This window comes from Mytilus californianus, unplaced genomic scaffold (genome assembly GCF_021869535.1).
Source record: "Mytilus californianus isolate M0D057914Y unplaced genomic scaffold, xbMytCali1.0.p SCAF_13, whole genome shotgun sequence".
Lineage (NCBI taxonomy): Eukaryota > Metazoa > Mollusca > Bivalvia > Mytilida > Mytilidae > Mytilus > Mytilus californianus.
The window spans coordinates 8,241,030-8,265,959 of NW_026262615.1; the positions used below are offsets into that span (position 1 = coordinate 8,241,030).

Genomic DNA, 24,930 nt, shown 5'->3' on the forward strand with positions numbered 1-24,930 from the left:
GAGAAGTTCTGTATATAATCTGAAGAGAATAAAAACCTTTAGAGAAGTTCTATATATAAAATCTGAATAGAATGATAAAAACATGTCTTGGTAGATTTATATTGATTCTGGTCAGATACATTAAACTATGAACCAGTCTCAGAAGCTCTATTTAAAATCCGATTGAAATTAAAAAAAAAAAAAACAATCTTAGAAGCTCTATTAAAAGTTTCCTTAGAATAAGAACCAACTATAGAAGATCTAAATAAAGTCTGAGAGGAAAACCAGTCTAAAAACTCTTTGTAATATCTAAATAAAGTCTGAGGAGAAAACCAGTCTAAAAAACTCTTTGTAAGATCTAAATAAAGTCTGAGGAGGAAAACCGCAGTCTAAAAACTCTTTGTAAGATCTAAATAAAGTGAAGAGGAAAACAAGTCTAAAAACTCTTTGTAAGATCTAAATAAAGTCTGAAGAAGAAAACCAGTCTAAAAACTCTTTGTAAGATCTAACTAAAGTCTTGAGGAGGAAACCCAGTCTAAAAACTCTTTGTAATATCTGAACAGAATACAAAACTGATGCTCTTTTTAAAATCTGGAAAGAATAAGATCCAATCTTGGAAGCTCTTAATATAAGATCTGGTAAGAAAAAACCTGAGTCTTAAATGCTCTTTATAATATTTGATTAGAATAAGAACCAATCAGATAAGCTCTATTTAATACCTGGTTAGAATAGGAACCAATCAGATAAGCTCTATTTAATACCTGGTAAGAATAGGAACCAATCAGATAAGCTCTATTTAATACCTGGTTAGAATAAGAACCAATCAGATAAGCTCTATTTAATACCTGGTTAGAATTAGAACCAATCAGATAAGCTCTATTTAATACCTGGTTAGAATTAGAACCAATCAGATAAGCTCTATTTAATACCTGGTTAGAATTTGTAGTCTGGTTGATTTTTTGCAACATATGATTTACAGAGAAAATTATGGCCTTTAATTTTAAGTAGCAACGTGACCTGTTAAAATTGTTTCCTCTTTTGATGATATTAAAATCAAATAAAACAGGGAATATTAAGAGGAACTTCTATGACCTACAATAATCTCCAACTGATTTATTACCAAACTAACTGCCTAAATTCAGATATAATCATAAATATTTGATTTTTTCACATCAATTTATTTTTGATCAAAAGTGAGAGAAAATTTTAATATTGAAATGAAAATTGTGATAATTTATGATAGGTAATTTATTAAACTTGTAACAAAAATAAAATTATGTTGTGATATTTTAAGTCTGATGATTTATGATGGTCAATTATTACTATTTTAAAGGTTTCATTTAAATTTGTAAAATTATGTGATCAGAATGATATAAGATTTTAAAAGTTCCAATATGGTTATATTTTATGATAACAGAAATAGATCTGACCACACCCATTGATCATGTAAACATTTTGTAGATTTGAGGTCCCTACACCCATTGATTATTTATACCTTTGGAACACAGCATGTAAACATTTTGTAGATTTGAGGTCAAGACTAACTTCTGAAGTTCAGTTGGTGACCTTTCATAGACTTTGAAAAGCTGTTAGGTTGAGGAAAAAGTATTAACATAAATAGAGAACTTCAGGGAAAATTCAAAAAGGGGGAAAGTCCATAAAACCTGACTAAATCAAATGCTCAACTTTATCCACCAATGAGACAAATGGAAAACAACTGTCATATTCCTAACTTGAATATAACTCATTGTTTGCTGTAAACTAATGTTCTGACTTATTTATAGTCTGTAAAGGTTTGGTTGATTATTATATAACTGCCTTTATATGAAATATTTGTCATTGGACATTAAGCAAATTCATTAATCTGAGAATTATAATACTTTGGACAAATTGTATATATAGGAACATATATGTATATAAAGATCTATTTTAGACTTGAACTAGTTTATAATGTAATATATATTTGGGACCAGTACAGTTCATAAATACTAGCTTAGATAGGATTAAATATAATTCTGATAGATTTCAATGCTGTTTGAACTTTAGTTAATTTATGTACATGTATGTCCTAAGTCTTGGTAGGAGATATTTATCTAATGTTGTATATTTATTTTAAGAAAATGAAATTGTTATCAAAAAGAACAAGCACAAATATACGATACAATATAAACGTGGGATAAGAACTTCTGAAATTGAATTGATTTACAAATAATTAATTCTTTGATCTAGTCCTTAGCTGTGTTGAAAGTTTCCTGAATTCCTTGAAACACAATCTAGGACAAACATATGTATTTTATAGGTGGATCATTGTAGTAATATTGACAGACCAAATATTAAAGTTTACTTTACAAAGTGGCTTTTGCATGCCTTTTCTTATACTCTATAGAGTAGCCTTATCATACCTTCTCCTGTTTTCTATAAAATGGCCTTTTCATACCTTCTCCTGTTCTCTATAAAATGGCCTTATGATACCTTCTCCTGTTCTCTATAAAATGGCATTGTCATACCTTCTCCTGTTCTATCAAATGGCCTTATCATACCTTCTCCTGTTCTCTATAAATTGGCCTTATGATACCTTCTCCTGTTCTCTATAAAATGGCCTTATCATACCTTCTCTTGTTCTCTATAAAATGGCCTTATGATACCTTCTCCTGTTCTCTATAAAATGGCCTTATCATACCTTCTCTTGTTCTCTATAAAATGGCCTAATGATACCTTCTCTTGTTCTCTATAAAATGGCCTTATGATACCTTCTCCTGTTCTCTATAAAATGGCCCTTATCATACCTTCTCCTGTTCTCTATAAAATGACCTTATCATACCTTCTCTTGTTCTCTATAAAATGGCCTAATGATACCTTCTCCTGTTCTCTATAAAATGGCCTTATGATACCTTCTCCTGTTCTCTATAAAATTGTCTTGTCATACCCTCTTCCGTTTCTCTATAAAATGGCCTTTTCATACCTTCTCCTGTTCTCTATAAAATGGCCTTATGATGCCTTCTCCTGTTTCTTTATAAAATGGCCTTGTCATACCTTCTCTTGTTCTCTTTAAAATGGCATTGTCATATCTTCTCCTGTTCTCTGTAAAACGGCCTTATCATACCTTCTCCTGTTCGCTATAAAATGGCTTTGTCTTGTCATACCTTCTCCTTTACCCTATAAAATGGCCTTATCATACCTTCTCCTGTTCTCTATAAAATGGCCTTATGATACCTTCTCCTGTTCTCTATAAAATGGCCTTATGATACCTTCTCCTGTTCTCTATAAAATGGCCTTTTCATACCTTCTCCTGTTCTCTATAAAATGACCTTGTCATACCTTCTCCTGTTCTCTACAAAATGGCCTTATGATACCTTCTCCTGTTCTCTATAAAATGGCCTTGTCATACCCTCTCCTGTTTCTCTATAAAATGGCCTTTTCATACATTCTCCTGTTCTCTATAAAATGGCCTTATGATGCCTTCTCCTGTTTCTCTATAAAATGGCCTTGTCATACCTTCTCTTGTTCTCTTTAAAATGGCATTGTCATATCTTCTCCTGTTCTCTGTAAAATGGCCTTATCATACCTTCTCCTGTTCTCTATAAAATGGCTTTGTCTTGTCATACCTTCTCCTTTTCTCTATAAAATGGCCTAATGATACCTTATCCTGTTCTATATAAAATGGCATTATAATCTCGTGTTCTCTATTAAATGGCCTTGTCATACCTTCTTCTGTTCCCTATAAAACGACTTTATGATACCTTCTCCTGTTCTCTATTAAATGGCCTTATCATACCTTCTCCTGTTCTCTATTAAATGGCCTTTGCATACCTTCTCCTGTTCCATATAAAATGGCATTATGATACCTTCTCCTGTTCTCTAAATGACATTATTTAACTTTATCATCATTAAAGGAAAGATATTTAACTGGTATTCAGAACTGGGCTTTGGGAAGGACTCTTTAAAACCCCCCTCCCTCTTTCCCTCAAATTCTAATAAAGGAAATGACCAAAATAAATCTGTGAAAAGAATAAAAAAGGAGAAATGATTCTTACCGTACCTACTCGCTTATTAGTCGGAAAATTGGGAGTAAAATTCATAATCCAGAGAGGGGGACCGACTAATAGACGAGATCTAGCGACCAGAGGAAAAATCCAAGCTTGAGAAAAGTGGTCAGGAGTGAATTTCCTGGTCAAAACTACGTTTTTGATTGCCAAACCTACATAAATCAATAAATAAAAAGTTTTTGTTGAAAATAAATGACTACAATACTGTCTTTGTGTTTTATTTGTTCTTTAGTAAACATTTTCTGCAAATTCGTGTTGAAATTCTACTGTTTCCGGTTTGTGTATTGATTTTCATGGTCACATGGTTTTCCTATAAACCCAAAAGAAGAGCCAAGAACCAAAAATGAAAAGGAGATAACAATGTACCAAATATGTGAAAGGATGTTTTCAGCGGTGTTATTGTGTCATTATTGTGATATCATGATATCAATTCAATGCTTATAAATCATATAATAATCAAAAAATAATTTTAAGATTCATTCCCAAAATCAAAATATTATTCATTAAAGTGTCTCAGGTAAACAAAAATTACAAAATTGATTGACAAGCCAATATAATCCATTGATAACCCCAATTAAGAGACAAAGAGTTGTATTTACTAAAGGTGTGAAAACTATCAGTGATAGGTAAACAGATGACACTAATGAGTTGGAGTTAGTTATTTTAATATATTGATAAGCTTCACTTAATTTTTTTAATCCTTTAATCATCACAATATAATAAGAATTATGAAGTGTACATGCTCATTTAACACCGAGTTATGTATGCTGTGAAAAATATTTTCATCAAGTGTTGATTGACTTTAAATTTTTCAGGTTCATATTGGTTTATATTCGCTTTTCTCAAACAATAGGTTGTTAGTCATACCCTACAAAATCATTGATGCATTACGTAAACAACACATGGCTAATCTTACATTTGAACAGTGAACAAAACAAGAGAAATGAATACATCTTTATTATTAACAGCAATATAAATTATCATGATGAGCATCAACTAAATTCAAACCAAACATTAATGCAGAAATGAATATTATTCCTGGATTTGCATTGGTTCTACCGGCGTTCAGTTACTGTCAGCTGAAAAAAAAATGCCCAAATTTTGTCCGACTTATACGAGGGTCAAGACTAAATCCTTAGAATTTGGAGCTGAAAAGGGCCCCCGACTTATAGTAGGATCGACTATTAAGCGAGTAGGAACGGTATATTGATTTTAAATGGCATGGCTGTTGTACATAGCTTAATTTAAATGAACCATTTATTGTTTGTAAATAGTTGAGTATTTATTATATAGTTTCATTGTTGTGTTTAAAACCTCCAACTTACATTGATGTTGACAAAAGTTACAACTTTATGACTTCATTAAAAAAGTTATTTTGTAAAAGGACCACAAAGAAAACCTGTATTAACAAAGTAGAGAATAAAAGAGCATTGTATTAATCCATAGTCCTGAAGTAAACCACAGCCCATGTTACTGTTAGATGACTTTGTTAGACTTGTAAGTTGTAACTACACGATTGCATGTCAATCTTTTCACACTTTTGTAAGCAGGTGTATACCCAAGTAATTATATGTAAATAAAACACAGTTCCTTTGTATGATCTGTATATACATGTTAGGTTGCTCACTCACAGTTTCATTGATGTATAACTCAACATCGTCTTTTATTCATATCTATCTAAATTTTATTTTTAAAAAAAACACACGAACTTAAATATTGTTGTAAAAAGTACCTGTTGCTTGTAGAGGTTAGAAGTTTTATGCAACAATTCAAATTTGAAGATTAAAACCATTTACTGTATTCAATTTTATGAAAAAGATTTATCAGAAGTCAAACATGCTTTTGTTTACTACGCAATGCATAGTTTTGCTCATGTTAAAGGCTGTATAGTGACCTATAGTTGTTAACTTCTCATCATTTAAACACAAGTGAACCAACGCCTGGTAAATCTTTTGTCAGTAGATTCCAGTGTAGTGGATACCTCGGGTATGCAGGGTTTTTACGATAAAAACATAAAATGTAGGAGGTCAAGTAACAACAACATTGTGACGTTTTAATTTTCTGAACCCGATTTTGTACCTCAGGATGATTTTATGTATTGTTTTCTATCCTGATGACGGTGGCTAGGCCACCGAAACATGTCAATCTCAATAAATTACTGGAGCATTCCTTAAAGTGTTGTTGTTACTGGACCTTCTTCATTCTACATCATTTGTTCTTTGGTGGAGAGGTGTTTCATTGGCAATCATATGGCATCTTTTTATTTTTATAAAACTCTTCCTTCCAATTGCCTGTAAAATGATGTGAACTCTGACCCTTTCATTGATCTAACACATAAGCTGAAGTGTACATTTAATGACAGAGATGTATATTTTATGAAGGTTTAATATTCAAAGCAAACTAATAAGCCCCCATATCTATCAATATAGTATGTGTTACTTGTGGAATGTTTTGTTTTGACAAAGATTTAACTTGTCATTATAACAAACTATAATCTGTACTTATTAAAATAGAACATATTAAATTTGACAAATATTGAATGTAAACTATATGGCAATAACAAACAAATTATCAGAATAATATTAACTTCAAATATTTAAACCCAGACTCTTAAAGTTATTTCTTCTTTAACCTTTTGACCTGTTCAACTTGTCTTCTAACATTTTGACCATTTCAAGGTTGACCTGAAGGTAGTTCAGTAAAGGATTTGATCCTTTTTCAACCTTATCATCAAATTTGTACTTCACCATGAGTAACACTTTGGGTGCTTAATGTGGAGTAGGATCTGCTTATCCTTCCTGACCACTGAGATAACCCCCAGTTTTTGGTGTGGTTGGAGTTGTTAGTCTTTAGTTTTCTATGTTGTGTTTTGTAGACTGTTGTTTGTCTTTCTGTTTTTATTTTAAATTTTTGTCTGGCATTGTCAGTTTGTCTGACATTGTCAGTTTGTCTGAAATTGTCAGTTTGTTTTGCAGTGTCAGTTTGTCTGGCATTGTCAGTTTGCCTAGCATTGTCAGTTTGTCTGACATTGTCAGTTTGTCTGACAGTGTCAGTTTGTCTGGCATTGTCAGTTTGTCTGGCATTGTCTGTTTGTCTGGCATTGTCAGTTTGTCTTTGTCAGTTTGTCTGGCATTGTCAGTTTGTCTTCAACTTTTGAATATTGCTTTGATATCTTCCATCTCTCCTTTTGTTTTCAATGTACTCTTTTTTAGTCTGACGTTTGTCTTTTATGTTGTCTGTTTCTCTTCAACTTATGAATTGTGTTTGTTCCTTTGGTATCTTGCGCATGTTTTCCCCCTCAAATTGATGTGGGTATATACTGATCTTTGTGTTGGTCCAACATACTTTTTGATTTCTGAATCTAACTTGAATAACTGCTTTCAACACTTTCTCATTGTAATGATTAACAAAGTTTCGGCTTGACAATGGCAGATTTTACTCATAGCAGTAAACAATCTGTTTCATTATTGTCAGATAAATATCTGATTGGCCATTATGTTGTACAGGTGTTGTAACTAGTATCTAGTTATTTTCTACTGCACCTGTGGTTACTCTTGTTAAAATTACTGCAATTTATTTAATTTTTTTCGCTGTATGAAGTAAATAAATGATAGAATTGATAACAATTGAGGTTAAATCTCCATTGTTATATTAAGTTTGGTATGTGTTAATTCAAGTGTTTTGGTATGTGTCAATTGAAATGTTTTGTGTGAAAAAAAACTACTCAATTTCTTACTGGTCATACTTGTACCAGATTTTATTTTAAATTTCATTGTTCTAAACCAAAGGAAGAAATGTATGAGTGGTGTTCTTGAAAACAGTTTTAGGATCGGCATTGTATAATCATTAAATAATCAGAGAGACTTTCAGTTTAAACATATGATTGCTTCATCATTTGTGGGATAAAACAAAGTTAAATTTTCTAAAGGTTGCACTTTGTAAATACAACTGTTTCTCAAACCACGCTTCTTTTGGGGAGATATATAATATTCATAGATATGATCTCTATGTTTCATATCATAGAGACATAACTTGGAATGTTACCAGTATAAAAACATATTGTTGCGGTGAAAATTGAATTATGAAGTAGGCACAAAGCGAAGGTAGGGGTAGTACAGAATTTTAGTATCAGTTTAAACTCTACAAGTTCAGGGCATATAAATGTTGAAAATATGCCATACGTACAGCCCTATGTTTTGACCTTTGAATTAAATAGTAGTGCATATCAACTTTCCATTCTAGGGTATAATTTTTTACGAAACTTCATAGTAAAAGTGGCACAGTTTTAGCTGCAAAGGGAGTTCCTATGGGAAATTGCATTGTCTATATTTACAGAAATGCAACCTTCAGGCACTTCTATGCAGACAAAATTGGCATAACCACAAAATCAAATATCAATGAAAATGAAAAAAACTGCCTCAATCCACGAAAAGTGAAATCCACGAAAATAAACAATTCCACAGTTTATGAGTTAGAAAAGAAAAATAGGATTTTTTTTTTAATTAAAGAAACAACTTTCATTGTCTTGTCTTCATGACCAAAATACGGTTAATCCAGAGCAAAATTTTATAAATATTTTCTTTAATTTTTCACTGAATCAGAAGGTTTATTATATCTCTGACTTCAGGTCAAATATCTTATGTCTTCAGGTCAAATGTCAAAAGTAAAATATAATAATACCTTTATGAATTTTAATATTGTTATAAATATAAATGCATTCAAAAGAAATTAAGGACTTATTTAAATATCATAAAAATATACAAAGTAAATATATGTATTTTGACTTAATATTCAATGAAATATATATATATTCACTCATGTGTAATGAATTTTTAAAAGTGTTTTAATGGATAGTAAAAAGAGTCTATTTTGTTAAACCACAGGAAATTGATGGGGACAAAAATAACATGTTAGAAACTGTTAGCATTCGTTTTAAATGATGAGGATTTCTGATAAATGCTTGATTTGATCTAACTCGTCTGACAGGACATTTTTACCTTGTTTTTGCAATTGTTTCTCAGCACTTAGATTCTTGTATGTATGTGTTAAATTTACAAAGGAAAGTTGACCATAGGATATTAAACCTTTTCATGAATTGATGTCGTACTATAAAGCTGTTTCAGTGGTGGATTTAAAAAAAGTAGTTTTTTCAGGAATATAGAATAAACAATGACATTCGATATTGGATACAGGACTGTATTGAACTGATAAGATGAAATATTCGGTAGATGCTTAAAATATACTAGCTGAGTAATTTATTATTTTACAAGTTTCATATATATATAGGAGCAATATTTCTTTAATCAATTAGTAGTACTAAGTGATGATAAATGTTGAAATTGTTTGTCTTGATTGAAGTGGCGCAGAAAACAACAAGGTGTTAAAACCTGTGAGACACAAAATCATTTATCTTTTCAACAAATATTTGATGGAAAAGAAATTTTAACAAGATAGTGAATTATTTGAATAACTTAAAAACATTTTTGTCAGATGCAATGTAAACTGTAATTAGCATGAAATCACTTAGGAATACATTTATCATAATAGTAAAAAGAAATAGCTAAGTGTCATTGATGTTACTCCGTAACGTAATCTGCAGATCCAAACTAATTTATTGAAATCCGCTGGACACATTTTACAAGTTTAGACAATTTATCAATTTTATATTGATAACAACGTGGGTGCCTCTGAAATTGAATTCTAATGACAAGTTTTTAATAAAAAGATAAGTGGTAGGTTTTGTGCATGTCAAATACGATACTTTCTCTAAAGACTTGTCTGATTCTGTTTTGACACTTTCTGTAGAAAGGCAGTTGTCTGATTCAGTAATGACACTTTCCCTAGAAGGACTTGTGTAAAAAAAACCCATCCTGATATATTTCTGTGTATTATTCTGTATGGCAGAAGGATGTTGAATGAATTATTGGAACTTTAACATCTCTTCATCACACAGGTGAATTTCTTTTTGGTGTAAAGCTTGTCGCAATTTCCTTGGACCAAAGATTTGAATATTGTGCGAATTTTTGAAGTCACAGCTAAAAAAAATTTAAGTAACAACCAGTTTTCTGACTTTCTCTCTTATTTTTTTTTTAATTTTGAATACTCTTACTTTACTCTTCATATAAGATAAATTTAAACTCGTTGGTTTTGTATGGTCACATGACTGCACAGAATTTCAATTATATATATAGTCTGAAATCTGAAATCGGAAGACATAGTTAGCAATGAAATAACATATAATTGATTGAATGACAACAGCAGAACGTAGATTATTATCGGACATAGTAATTACAAATTTTAGTAACAAACCAACTAATTGTACAATAGACAACAATTCGATCATTTAAACCACAGTGGTTTTTTTATCAAAGAAAGTCATATAACTGCTTACATCTGGCACACACATAACTTGGTGTCTCTTTCTTTTATCTATATAAGGTATAGATCTTCAACGTTCATTTACCACGAAAATTTTTGAATTAGTGTCGAAAAAACAAATACTTGACGCCTTTTATTAACACTTGATTCAGCTATTATTGATCATACCGGCTCTTGAGTGGTTTTAGATTAGACCTATATTCAACTTCATACTTCTAACAACTATCGGTCAATTTGCAGAATTGCCACTTGAAACTGACATGGATTTTTAATCATAATATATCAACAGTTGAGTCCAAATATTAGTGATGTAAGTCGTACAATTGACGTCTTGTATTTTAGAGTCCAAATATTAGTGATTTATGTTGTACAATTGACGTATTGTGTTTAGATATGAGCTTTTGGGACATTTAGTTATACCACTAGGTATTGTTTGATGTCTTGACTATTGTATAATTAATTATTCTCCACTGCATTGTATATGGAGGGTAAAACAAATTGATTTGAATGAGGTGCACCTAACATTAGGAGTTATTGAACGTGCAGATGCATAGTAACTTTAGAAAGTCTTAGTGCGTATAGGTGGAATGTGTTGATAAATTATCGGAGTTGTCAGGAGTTGTCATTACGATCATAGAGATGATTTTCACTTTTAAAGAGTTAATCAATACGTTGTGATAGTATTCATGTAACTTACGTGTTATAAACAAAGAAAGATTTGTAGATTATTTCATAGAATACATGGCGAAATGTTTCTTCAATGAATAAGTGAGAAACTTGTGTACTGATAATTGTTGCTTGCATAAAAGTCAGTAAATTCAACTATAAATTTGGAGTAAAGCAGAGCATTTACATTTGTTAGTGATATTTTGGGGATTTTTGCAGGACAGTCATTTAAAATGAAAATTGTTTGATGAATTCTGATATCATGGATATATGTTGGTTAACAGGAAATGTTGTTAGAATGAACTATTGACTATTCTGTGATTTGATTTGATAAATGTTTAATTTAATGTGGTAAAATCATTTATTTATTGGATGTCTAACATCCTATATATTTTTTTTTTTTCGTGGTTAATAAATGATTTAAATTTTTTCTTGAATGTTTTGGATGGAAATTACTAAGTTATATGTGATGTTGGGAGTAATGAAGCGATGTATGACGATATATATTATTACTGACTGATGAACTATCCTTTTATTGGCATTCACAGTGTATTGGATAACTACAGCTATTTTAGTGTTGGAAGTTTTCAATTTTAGCCTAAAAAAATTTCTGATATACTTTTGATGAGAAATAATACTTTATGATTTATTCATAAAGCCTTTATGTAGATGTTTTGAAATACACACAATTGATCATGTTCGTTAATATAAATATTCTTTGAATAATGTGTTGACAATGGATTCAGAAACTGAAAAAGGCCATAAAACTCGACAATGTATCAAGATAGACAATCTAGGTCCAAACCATAACTTCAGACGAAAATCATTGAAAATAGCTCATCTTTATTTATCATCAGCTTCTCTCAGAAGGAGGCCAGCAGGAGGAAAGCCAGGAGAAGAGCAGACGACAAAAACAGATCACATGACAGGACATATGACCAAAAAATAGGAAACATGTGATAAAGATCATGTGATAAAGAAGTGCAACTTATTTTCTTATAGTGCAATAATGATATTTGATTTGATTGAAAATGTGGAGTTATCTCCCCTTATTTTGAGGAGTGATTGATAGTGTTATGTTTTAAAGCCTTTAGATTTTTATTTTATTTCAAAATGGAACTATTGTAACTGGAGTTGTTAGTTTATTATTTATGAAAATTTCTAAATATGGCTTTAGTTTCAACTGAAAAGACAAAAATAAATCTCTACCAATCACGTAACGAGCTACTAAAGACTAGTTACTGGAATTACTCAGAACAATTGGAGGATTTCATCGCTCGATATAAAACTCGTCCTCCTGACATTAAATTTTGGCCCTATGGACCGTATTGGCCTAAATATCATGAAAGAGAGATACTTGAGACTCCACGATTTATAAAAACTGCACCAAATTTTCATGAAAAATTCATTGACAAATTAACAGAAGGTAAGTTTTATTCATCATGGACACTTGTCATTGACAAATTAACAGTAGGTAAGTCAGTTCAGAGTGGAGACAGTCATGGACATATTAACAGTAGGTAAGTCATTATTTATACTAGTTCAGAGCAGAGACTGTATCTCTTAATGATGATATTTTTTATTAGCGTTACTTGTCTTGCAATTGCCACCAAATTTTTATTTCCACAATAAAAGAAAAAAGTGAGGCCCGCATGAGATGATCTCAATATAAAAGTTTGAAAAGAACTTCTTTATTTCTATTCCTATTGAGAAAATGGATGAAATTGAAAACATTTTGCAAAGTTGACATATTTAATTGGTAAAATGAAAAATTCCTTTTTAATCACATCAGGATATATAGTATTTAAAGTTGCATTTAAATTTGTTAGTTTTTACAATGGTCAAAGATGTTTACTTACAAGGGGAGCAATCCATTTTTATCCTTGTTTGAACATAATACTGGGAGTTATCTCTCCCTTTTTATCACATATATGTTTAAATACAGTTATCTCCTCATTTAAAAACAATGTACCCCTATGTTTGATTACCAGGTATGAAATCGTTTATTGTGCTGTTTTTGAATTACAATACACAATACGTGTGTGTACACATATGTGTATTCCCCAAAGAAAGAATCTGGTCATCGTCCCCCTCTATGAACGAAGTAAACACGCTTGATTATTAAGGAAAGAATCTGGTAACTGTCTGCTCCATAAATAAAGTAAACATGTTTTAATAATTATTCGGGAATGAATATGGTTATCTCCCCTGAACTCTATCATAATGAAATTAGTCAAATTAGAATTATGTGAAGCAAAATTTTTACCAGTATTCCTTTGGTGATGACTGAAAATTAGTTTCTGATTATAAAACAGTAAGATTTGATAACAGTTTCAAGAACACACAGATCAAACATAAAGTTTATATGTACAGTCAAACATAAAGTTTATATGTACAGTCAAACATAAAGTTTATATGTACAGTCAAACCTAAAGTTTATATGTACAGTCAAACATAAAGTTTATATGTACAGTCAAACATAAAGTTTATATGTACAGTCAAACCTAAAGTTTATATGTACAGTCAAACATAAAGTTTATATGTACAGTCAAACCAGTAATTATAAAGGTCATTCACAGGACCAGAGAAAACTGACCTTATGAGAGAGTCGATCTTTGAATTGAGGTTCAATTTACATCAATATTACTTCAAAGGGATATATAAAGATGGTGACCTTACTATACAGGTTTTCATGTAAAAGAGGTGACCTTAATAGCAGGTTTTACTGTATTACATATCAAATTTTTATGGTTGTATTTATAAGTTTTATTTCTTTTATGTTTTAACTCAACATTTAATAACCCGTTATAAATTTAAAATTCAAAATATTATTAGTTTGTTTATTAACTTTTATGACTTATTTATATAAAGACTATAACAACATCTAACTTAAAATGCCATCATTTCAAAGATAACAGATTAGCTTATTGATCTTAAATGAAAGTAAAATAAAAAGTTTGATGATAAATTTATTGTGTTAAAATATACTTCACAAATATTTTTTTGGGTTTTTTTTTAGATACAATTATAAAGCCATTATACAGCAATACAATAGAGCCAAAACAGAATACTTGTTTTCTGGGTTTCCCTACAGACCCCATTTATTATGCCAAAACAGATTACTTGTTTTCTAGGTTTCCCTACAGACCCCATTTATTATGCCAAAACAGATTACTTGTTTTCTAGGTTTCCCTACAGACCCCATTTATTATGCCAAAACAGAATACTTGTTTTCTAGGTTTCCCTACAGACCCCATTTATTATGCCAAAACAGATTACTCGTTTTCTAGGTTTCCCTACAGATTTCATTTATTATGCCAAAACAGATTACTTGTTTTCTAGGTTTCCCTACAGACCCCATTTATTATGCCAAAACAGATTACTTGTTTTCTAGGTTTCCCTACAGACCCCATTTATTATGCCAAAACAGATTACTTGTTTTCTAGGTTTCCCTACAGACCCCATTTATTATGCCAAAACAGAATACTTGTTTTCTAGGTTTCCCTACAGACCCCATTTGTTATGCCAAAACAGAATACTTGTATTCTAGGTTTCCCTACAGACCCAATTTGTTATGCCTAAAAAATTCCATGCTGATGTAATATTGGAACGTTTTGTAATGAATCATAAAATATTGTGGATCTCTCAGAAAATTGAGCCAAATACTGTAAACCAACTAATTTTCGCGAGTAGAAAAATATCGCAAATATAAATCGTCACGAATATGTAAAACTTGGATTTTTCCTTACTTAACTACATCAAGTAAATTTGAGAATCGCGAAATTAAATTGCAGTGAAATGGGCTAGAAAGGGCTAAACGCGAAATAAAGTATCCGCGAAAATAAGTTGGTTTACAGTATATAAAATATCTACCTACCTACCATTTCTTTGTCGAGCCTGCGACTTTTGTCGCAGAAAGCTCGACATAGGGATAGTGATCCGGCTACGGCGGCGGCGTTAGCTAACTTCTTAAAAGCTTTATATTTTAGAAGGTGGAAGATCTGGATGCTTCATACTTTGTATATGGATGCCTCATGTTATGAAGTTTCTGTCAGTCACATGTCCAATGTCCTTGACCTCATTTTCATGGTTCAGTGACTACTTGAAAAAAAAGTTAAGATTTTTTGTAATGTTAAATTCTCTCTTATTATAAGTAATAGGATAACTATATTTGGTATGTGCGTACCTTGCAAGGTCCTAATGCCCGTCAGACAGTTTTCACTTGACCTCGACCTCATTTCATGGATCAGTGAACAAGGTTAAGTTTTGGTGGTCAAGTCCATATCTCAGATACTATAAGCAATAGGTCTCGTATATTCGGTGTATGGAAGGACTGTAAGGTGTACATGTCCAACTGGCAGGTGTCATCTGACCTTGACCTCATTTTCATGGTTCAGTGGTTATAGTTAAGTTTTTGTGTTTTGGTCTGTTTTTCTTATACTGTATGCAGTAGGTCTACTATATTTGGTGTATGGAAGGATTGTAAGGTGTACATGTCTAGCTGGCAGGTGTCATCTGACCTTGACCTCATTTTCATGGTTCAGTGGTTATAGTTAAGTTTTTGTGTTTTGGTCTGTTTTTCTTATACTGTGTGCAATAGGTCTACTACATTTGGTGTATGGAATGATTGTAAGGTGTACATGTCTAGCTGGCAGGTGTCATCTGACCTTGACCTCATTTTCATGGTTCAGTGGTCAAAGTTAAGTTTTTGAGTTTTGGTCTTTTTTTCTAATACTGTATGCAATAGGTCTACTATATTTGGTGTATGGAATGATTGTAAGGTGTACATATTTAGCTGGCAGGTGTCATCTGACCTTGACCTCATTTTCATGGTTCAGTGGTCAAAGTTAAGTTTTTGAGTTTTGGTCTTTTTTTCTAATACTATATGCAATAGTTCAACTATATTTGGTGTATGGAAATATTTTATGATCTAAATGTTAGTCACGCAGGTTTTATTTGACCTTGACCTCATGTTCAAGGTTCATTGCTCAGAGTTAAGTTTTTGTGTTTTGGTCTGTTTTTCTTAAACTATAAGCAATAGGTCAACTATATTTGTTGTATGGAAGAATTGTTAGCTGTACATGCCTGCCTAGCATGGTTCATCTGACCTTGACCTCATTTTCATGGTTCATTGGTCAATGTTAAGTTTATGTGACAGTTGTAATAAAGCTTTATATTTAGGACTATCAACATAAAGAAGGCGAGACATTTCAGCGTGTGCACTCTTGTTCTTCAGTAGCAATGACTTAAAAACACTCTCAAACCAGTTTATTTTTTGTTTGACCTTATTAATTGATTTATAAGATATAGAACACTACATACTAAACTGATATGAAAGTAAACTTATATTAAAGGTGAACCTATTTTATCAAAAATATATAGATTATTTGCCTTTATAAATTATTTTAGGTTTATAAATGGATAAATTTAATTTGATTTTTTCCTTCATTTATATTAATATTAAATTAATAACTTAAAGTCTATATCCAGTAGATTTAATATCAAATCCTTTCTTCCCTGAATAGATCCAAAATTTATAAATATCTCGTTGCTTTATTATTATTGATACTTAATTTAGATGTAAGAAATATTTCACATGGATTAATCAATACTTTCTGCTGCATTCATATCTAATGGAATTTCGGTTTACAAACCACAGTTCATTTCACAATGATATGAGAAATTTTATAAAATTGACAATGGATTACAAAAACGAAAGATTATGGGAGTTTAAAAAAAAATGACATTAACTTATGCGCTCTGTGACGCTCACTGTATATATTATACCAGCGTGTAATTTATGTTTATATTGAGACATTCTGTCTCAAGATATAGAAACCTACCTTCTTCTAATAAATAGATGATACATAATTAAAACAAACCCCTTTCTAATAAATAGATGATACATAATTAAAACAAATCCCTTTCGAATAATTAGATGAAACAAATGTGATGCATCATATTAAACAAGGTTCAACCAAAAAACCTTTAGAATGTGCAATTGTCAACTCCTAAACACCTTACCTTTCAGAGATAATTCTTCAAATTTTCAAACTTTCAAATTGTACATACTTTTATTTTACTTATATCAATATCAAAATATCAAAATTAGTTATTTGACACTGGACATTAAACTCATTCATCATCTAATTATAAAGTAGGCAAAACATTACCATGTGTCCACACTTACATTGTATTTTGAAATATATATTATTTTTTACAGATCTACAGTATCCTAAAACATTTGACAACCAAGTTACACATTTTACATCTAAATGGCGAGGGGTGTTGATTGTGTATGACTCAGAAAGAAGTAGTCGGGACAGACAGCCGCAACCTGTCCCTGACGGATGTTGTCCTAACCTCGTCTTTGAATCTCGATTTGAGAGTGGTAACTTACGGCAGGCCAGGAGAGTGTAAGTTAATATATAACTTTGAATCTCGACTTTTAGAGTCATCGTAACTAATACGGCAGGCCAGGAGTGAGTTTTACATTTTATATATTTTTGAATACACACCAATCTCAAGTTATTTTATTAAATGAGTTGCACCAGTTGACCCGAAGTCATCCCCATAAACAATGTCTTTGAACAATCAGGTCTTTAACTGTGATGTAATAATATAAGCTTTGTGACATAAGAAATTTACCGGAAATTGCACAAAATTTGTAAATCGGAAATTGCACAAAATTTGTAAATCGTCTATTGATTTGAGACTGGTTTAATTAAATACTGGTAAAAGTTTATTTCTTGACTCACACTAGAAAAATATATCCTATGAGAAACAAAAAGTTTGCAACAAAAGAAATGTAACAGAACTGTTTTCTACTTGTTTGAGATACAACTGTCTTCTATAATAAATAGAACAGTACATCAAAGGTAACTGATGAACAACATCCTATTATGAATAATGCAGACCAATAGATTTCAATAATTTATGAGGGGTTCCCTGGTCTTACAGCAGTTTGACCTTATTTTGACCTGAAGATTTACCATCACCAGTAAATAGGCAATATTATGGCCGGATATACAGTATATTGATCAAAAACATAAAAATTTACTTTAATTGTGAAATAGTGAAATTGTATTTAAAGGAACCCAAGCGCTCTTTATTGTGACAATGGGATATTATACAATAAATAATATGAAAGTCATTTATCTGTTGTATGAATCATAGGGGGGGATCTCTGAGATACTTAGTTGCCAAACTTTCTTTTTAATATCACAAAATTAAAGTTAAAATTTAAATAGATAATAACAGAACAATAGTAAAATGATGTATTATAACTTTGAAAATCAAATTAAACAAATTATATATAAAACATCAATTAATGTAAGTGCCGTTGAAATATATTAAATTTATCTTTCCTTTGTTGGTTTGTAATTGTTAAAATTTCTCATGGGAAGAATCATGTTACCTCATTGTTAGTGTAAAATTTGAATTGTTAAAACATTAATGAAATTAGAAAGATATTATAAAAAATAAAAATGCCATCACTATAGTATTAAATAATGACTGTATTCTATGGTAGAAGAAATTTGATGATTATTTTTTATATCAAGGAAATTATACATGGTAGTAAATTGATATTTTCTTGCAAAAAGTAATGTTGCCCATCATATTTTCAAATATGAATAACAGGAGATGTGGAGTATACATAAATGAGACAGCAAACCAACAACACAAAATATAACCAAAACACATCTAGAGTTCATTATACAGTATGAGGTGTCTTTACAGTTAACTATTAGTCCTAAATAGCCCAGAGACTAAGATAGATGTAAATAATTATACAGTATGAGGTGTCTTTACAGGAACTATCAAAGTTCTGTGATCGACACCAGATTCTCTAAATAACAAAAAGCATATGATTTGACTTAAGGCTATCACTGAAGTGTCTTGGGGGTAAGCGTACGAACTTGAGACACAGAGTTAAACTAGTTTTTGATATCTCAGCCTTCCCCCTTTTTAACCAGTGGAATAACTTAAGCTATATGCAATAAATAATATCCAAGATGTATGCTTTTAACAAACTAATAAAGACAAAGAAAAAACAGGAAACACTTTCTCTAATTAATATACAATAAGAAAATGAGATATGATTGCCAATGAAACAACTCTCCACCAGAGACCAAAACAAAACATTCAGAATATGCCAGTTTGAAGCAGACAACCAACATGGCCACTGTTACCATAAATAGAACACCAATTTTTATATTTGTCAAGGTAATTACTTTTTTGTTGGTATTAGGTTGTTTATGATAATACTTATTAGTCTTTCTGAAACTTCCTGTGATCATGAAAAAGTTGATTTTCATTCTTTTTTTTTTACTTAAATGTAGAATTCACAATTCTGACATTTTGTACTATTAACAAAAAAAATATATGTAAATTTATTTAAAGGAGATAATTTTTCTTCAACTTCTTTGAAAGTTACTTACCACTTTTCACCTGTTAATATATATATATTTAAGAGTTATAATATTGTAAGGCCTATAAATATGAGAAGAGAGTCTTATTACTTGATTAGAATTCTATAGATTAAGCTGTAAGCAAGTGAAGGCTGACGTATGATCTCAGTAACACTCTTGAGTTTTACACACTCCACGGTACTTTTGCCTTTGGCTAAAATGCTATCTAGACTACAATTTCAACGAAAAACTAGTCTAAAGTCATTCAATTAGTTACTCTTTAATGTCACAGCATTATATATATAAAGTGCATGTAAAAATCGGTGAAATATATCACATCTTTTTCATTCTTACAAAAGTTTAATAGACCTGAATTATATTTGAATGTTTTTCAACAGTCTAATGAAATATATTTAAATATTTCTTTTATTAATTTTTCCTGTCTTTCATACAAATTTGTAATACGATCCTGAAAATAGAAAGTAATTTAAACATCTAGCTCAGAGCCATTACAAATTGGATCGTTTTTAAAAAGAAGTAGAATTTCAAAACCTATTAATTCTTAAGAAGACATTTGTAGTATATGCTCATTTAAATTTGATATTAAAAATGATAATTTTAGATTAAAACAAATATTCCATTTCATTGTGGGGAGGAAATTTATGTTCAGTTAAATCTGATGTTAAAAATGATAATATAAGATTAAAACATGCATTCCAGTTCACTGTGGGGAGGAAATGTATGTTCAGTTAAATTTGATATTAAAAATGATAATATAAAATTAAAACAAGCATTTCAATTCATTGTGGAGAGGAAATATATGTTCAGTTAAATCTGATGTTAAAAATTATAATATAAAATTAAAACAAGCATTTCAATTTACTGTGGAGAGGAAATATATGTTCAGTTAAATTATCACAAACATGCAAATGATATAAAATCATAATTCATACAAACTTGAAAAAAAATAAACAGAAATAATATGTCAAAAAAATTTAATGCCAATGAAACAATTGCCAACATAGAACTATGAACCAGGATGTAAATCACTACAGGTCATTACAACCTTCAATGAATACCGAAACCTATTTCAAAAGTACTCATTACATATGTAGAGCCTTTATATTTTTAGGCATGTGCACACAATATACAGAACCCATACAAAGTGTTTGTCAACTTGTACTTTGTAATCCATATAAAGTATTGATAACCCTAACATGTACACTATATACAGAACCAATATAAAGAATTAATAACCCTAATATAATCCCATACCTCTTGATTAGGTGGGTTGTATTGTTATCATTGCTTTCGTTTGTTTGTCAACCTGTACTTTGTAATCCATAGTTTCTATAACCACAACATAGTCTTTTGTAATTTACCAAAGGAGATGTGGATATGCCTTAATAATCTTACCAGCAAACAGTTTGACTATAAATTGGTGTTCAAAAGAAACTTATGTTCACATTATTGCCATGGTGACAACATATTTATCATTGTGTTATTACACATGCTATAAACCAAACACATAGTTATCATTTTGTTATACATGTTTTAAACCAAACAAATAGTTATATTTTGTTACACATGTTATGAACCAAACACATAGTTATATTTTGTTACAAATGTTATTAACCAAACACATAGTTATATTTTGTTACAAATGTTATAAATCAATTACATAGTTAATATTTTGTTACACATGTTATAGACCAAACACATATTTGTTTTTTTTTTTGTTTTACAGAGGACAATTTGAATATGAATTGGTGCTGAAAACCGACCTATACACTAACAGACACACACAATGGTATTACTTCCGAGTATCAAACACAGTACCGGGTGTTGTGTACAAGTTTAGAATCGTCAATCTGCTCAAAAGAGATAGTTTATATAATTATGGTAGGTTTAACTATATAGAAAGGTCAATGTTGTGATAGATGTGAGCTGGTTGTCTAAACCATAGTACTAAATACATAGAAAGGTCAATGTTGTGGTAGATGTGAACTGGTTGTCTAAACCATAGTACTAAATACATGGAAAGGTCAGTGTTGTGGTAGATGTGAACTGGTTGTCTAAACCATAGTACTAAATACATAGAAAGGTCAGTGTTGTGGTAGATGTGAACTGGTTGTCTAAACCATAGTACTAAATACATAGAAAGGTCAATGTTGTGGTAGATGTGAGCTGGTTGTCTAAACCATAGTACTAAATACATAGAAAGGTCAATGTTGTGGTAGATGTGAACTGGTTGTCTAAACCATAGTTCTAAATACATGGAAAGGTCAGTGTTGTGGTAGATGTGAACTGGTTGTCTAAACCATAGTACTAAATACATAGAAAGGTCAGTGTTGTGGTAGATGTGAACTGGTTGTCTAAACCATAGTACTAAATACATAGAAAGGTCAATGTTGTGATAGATGTCAACTGGTTATCTAAACCATAGTACAAAATACATGGAAAGGTCAGTGTTGTGGTAGATGTCAACTGGTTGTCTAAACCATAGTACTAAATACATAGAAAGGTCAGTGTTGTGGTAGATGTCAACTGGTTATCTAAACCATAGTTCTAAATACATGGAAAGGTCAGTGTTGTGGTAGATGTGAGCTGGTTGTCTAAACCATAGTACTAAATACATGGAAAGGTCAATGTTGTGGTAGATGTGAACTGGTTGTCTAAACCATAGTACTAAATACATAGAAAGGTCAATGTTGTGATAGATGTCAACTGGTTGTCTAAACCATAGTACTAAATACATAGAAAGGTCAATGTTGTGGTAGATGTGAGCTGGTTATCTAAACCATAGTACTAAATACATAGAAAGGTCAATGTTGTGGTAGATGTGAACTGGTTGTCTAAACCATAGTACTAAATGAATTTTGTTTGATTTCATCCAATTATTGTTCTGTGACCATATTTCCTGTTTATGTGCTGTCTTGTTATTTTGAAAACCAGAACTCAATAGAATAGTGGTTGTTTTGAAAAAAATTGTAGCCTAAATGGCCCAAATAGGTCCATTTCAGTCTTGCCATCAGTTTATGCATTCTTTCTATAAAAATCTTCATCAAACCACTGAACTGATTTGGACTTAACTTAGCCTGAATTTTCCTACGGGGATCTAGTATAAAGTTTTTGTTTGTGTCCAACCATTAGAAAACCAGACTTCTTGAGGTATGAATAAAAAGAGATGATGGTAGCATATAGCAAGCTCTAAATCACAAAAGATTTCAAAGATTTAAAATTAGAAATAGACTTAAAAAAAATCTTTCATCATGACCATTCATGTTATCTCGACTCCCTTATGAAAAAGAAGGGTGTTCTCAGTACAGGTGCCACATGTGGAGCAGGTTCTGCTTACCCTTCCAGAGCACCTGAGATCACCCCCAGTTTTTGGTGGGATTGGTGTTGCTCAGTCTTTAGTTTTTCTATGTAGTGTTTACTGTGCTATTATTTGTCTGTTTGTCTTTTTCTTTCTTAGCCATGCATGGCGTTGTCAATTTATTTTCGATTTATGAGTTTGAATGTCCCTCTCAGGTATCTTTCGCCCCTCTTTTAGCTTAGTTGACATCTCACTATTTCTTCAGCTATGACAAACTTTTCATTTATATTGAGTTCAAATCTATAAAGAACAAGTTCATTGGAACTGACCAATGTCTAACTGAGTAAACATAAAAACGCTGTTTATACATACAATATATGTACAAATATTCTTAAGGGATAAATATCACCATGATCAAAGGAAATTCGTGACATTAATTGATTTAATCCATTAACAAAGTAAATATTTATACAAAAAGATATTTGATATGGACTTTCAAATCTACGTATTAAGTATTGTATAAATATGGAACGGAACTTGATGAGTGTCAGTAACGTCATTAGTTTCGCTTCATTTACTAAAGGTAATAGGATAATAATAAATATTTTGTTTTAACGACAATCTGATTTATGGCTCTGTAGATTTTATCCATGCTAATTTTGTAAAAAAACTCTCAAATTAGAAACAATTTAGTATTACCACTAGTTTAACTGCACTGTCTTCTGCCCAGCTAAAATCATGAACCATTATTTGTAATTATTGTTTTGACTTTTGTTGAAGGTCACATTTTATTATGTCCATCTTCGTTCATAATAATCTTTGATAGGTTGCTGTCTTATAGTTATGAATTTTTGAAAGGAATTGAACTTGTGCAACAAAGTTCTGATAAAGAGAACTAAATATGCAGGTGTTTTGGACTCCAATCTTAATTGACTAGGATTGCCAGTTTCCTGTCGAAAGTTGTGGTCGTCTCTGGGCACTCCGGCTCATTCCACCAATAAAAACAGGCTGCCACAAAATAACCAAGAGCGCTTAAAGTGGCGTTAAACACAAAAAATTGATCAATCAATCAAAACAACACACAAACCATCAGCAGGAATGCTCAGACCTACACATTTGAAATCAAGGGATGAAAAAATATGTAGAAACATTGGGAGCTATATAACTAAAAGGAATCTAATCAGAACAGCTAAATTCATGTAAGGTCAACCAGTGGGAGTTGGAACCTTAGCTTCTAAGTAGTTTTTCATAGCTTATTAACAGGGAAGTTTATAAAAGTATTTTATAAATTATGTCAGTACCAAAGCACTGACTACTGAGCTGTTGATACTCTCTGGAACTAACGACCTTATTTATTTCAGGCATGCGTCCATTGCAATACTCAGAGAAGGAAGCCAAGTTACTTGGTCGAGGATGGATGAGAGCAGGTCATCATATTAGGTAAGTATTTCCCCTTTTTGAACATGTTGGTTTATATTGTGAGGTTTTAATTCAAATTTTACAAATTCATAAGTGGAGGAAGCCAATTATGTTCTTGGTAAACTCTCTCCCCAAAGTGGTGTAGGGACAAAGAAATAGTGGATGTCTGTCTGTCAATTCTACCTCCTGTTTTCTCAGCCCTATCACATGTACATTTAAATCAACAAGCAACCCTGCCAACTTTTCATCCTCTTAGATTGTGATAAGTTTTCTTAATCTACAACTATATTGTTTGAATGAGTATATATGTGCTTAAATACCCTTTTAACTCATTTGAATGCCTGTTTTGAGGTGTTCAGTTTATATGATAAAGAATTTAAAAATTCAGGTCAACACCTCTTATGGGGGATATCCCCCATGAATCGGGATAGTTGGCAGGTTATATTAGGTCATGGTCCAGTGACTTTGAATTAATAAGCAATTTTCAATGTTAAGTTTTCTGCTTAAGTCAGTTTGATTGGAACTACTTGTGATAGATCAATGATATTATATGTAAAGTTGCAATTACTATAATACATCTCAGTTTGTCGACTATTTCACGGCCCTACCCCCAATTTCATGGTCCAGCGAATTTGAATTAAGTAGCAATGGTGCTGTCCATCAGATTGTCTTTTTCTGAATTTTTGTCGACAGTCGGGACACATCTCTGTGT

The 24,930-nt window shown here is 31.2% G+C and overlaps 1 protein-coding gene across 50 annotated transcripts in view; it reads left to right on the top strand.

Moving 5' to 3' along the window:
• The window catches only part of LOC127723104 (uncharacterized), a 268,798-nt gene that overhangs the window by 93,763 nt on the left and 150,105 nt on the right, over window positions 1–24,930 (top strand). For all 50 annotated transcript variants that reach the window (XM_052229577.1, XM_052229578.1, XM_052229579.1 and 47 more), the window contains exons 7-9: window positions 17,293–17,485; window positions 21,228–21,382; window positions 24,161–24,239. In XM_052229577.1, the coding sequence (XP_052085537.1) occupies window positions 17,293–17,485; window positions 21,228–21,382; window positions 24,161–24,239 (427 nt within the window). The remainder of the gene's footprint in view (window positions 1–17,292; window positions 17,486–21,227; window positions 21,383–24,160; window positions 24,240–24,930) is intronic.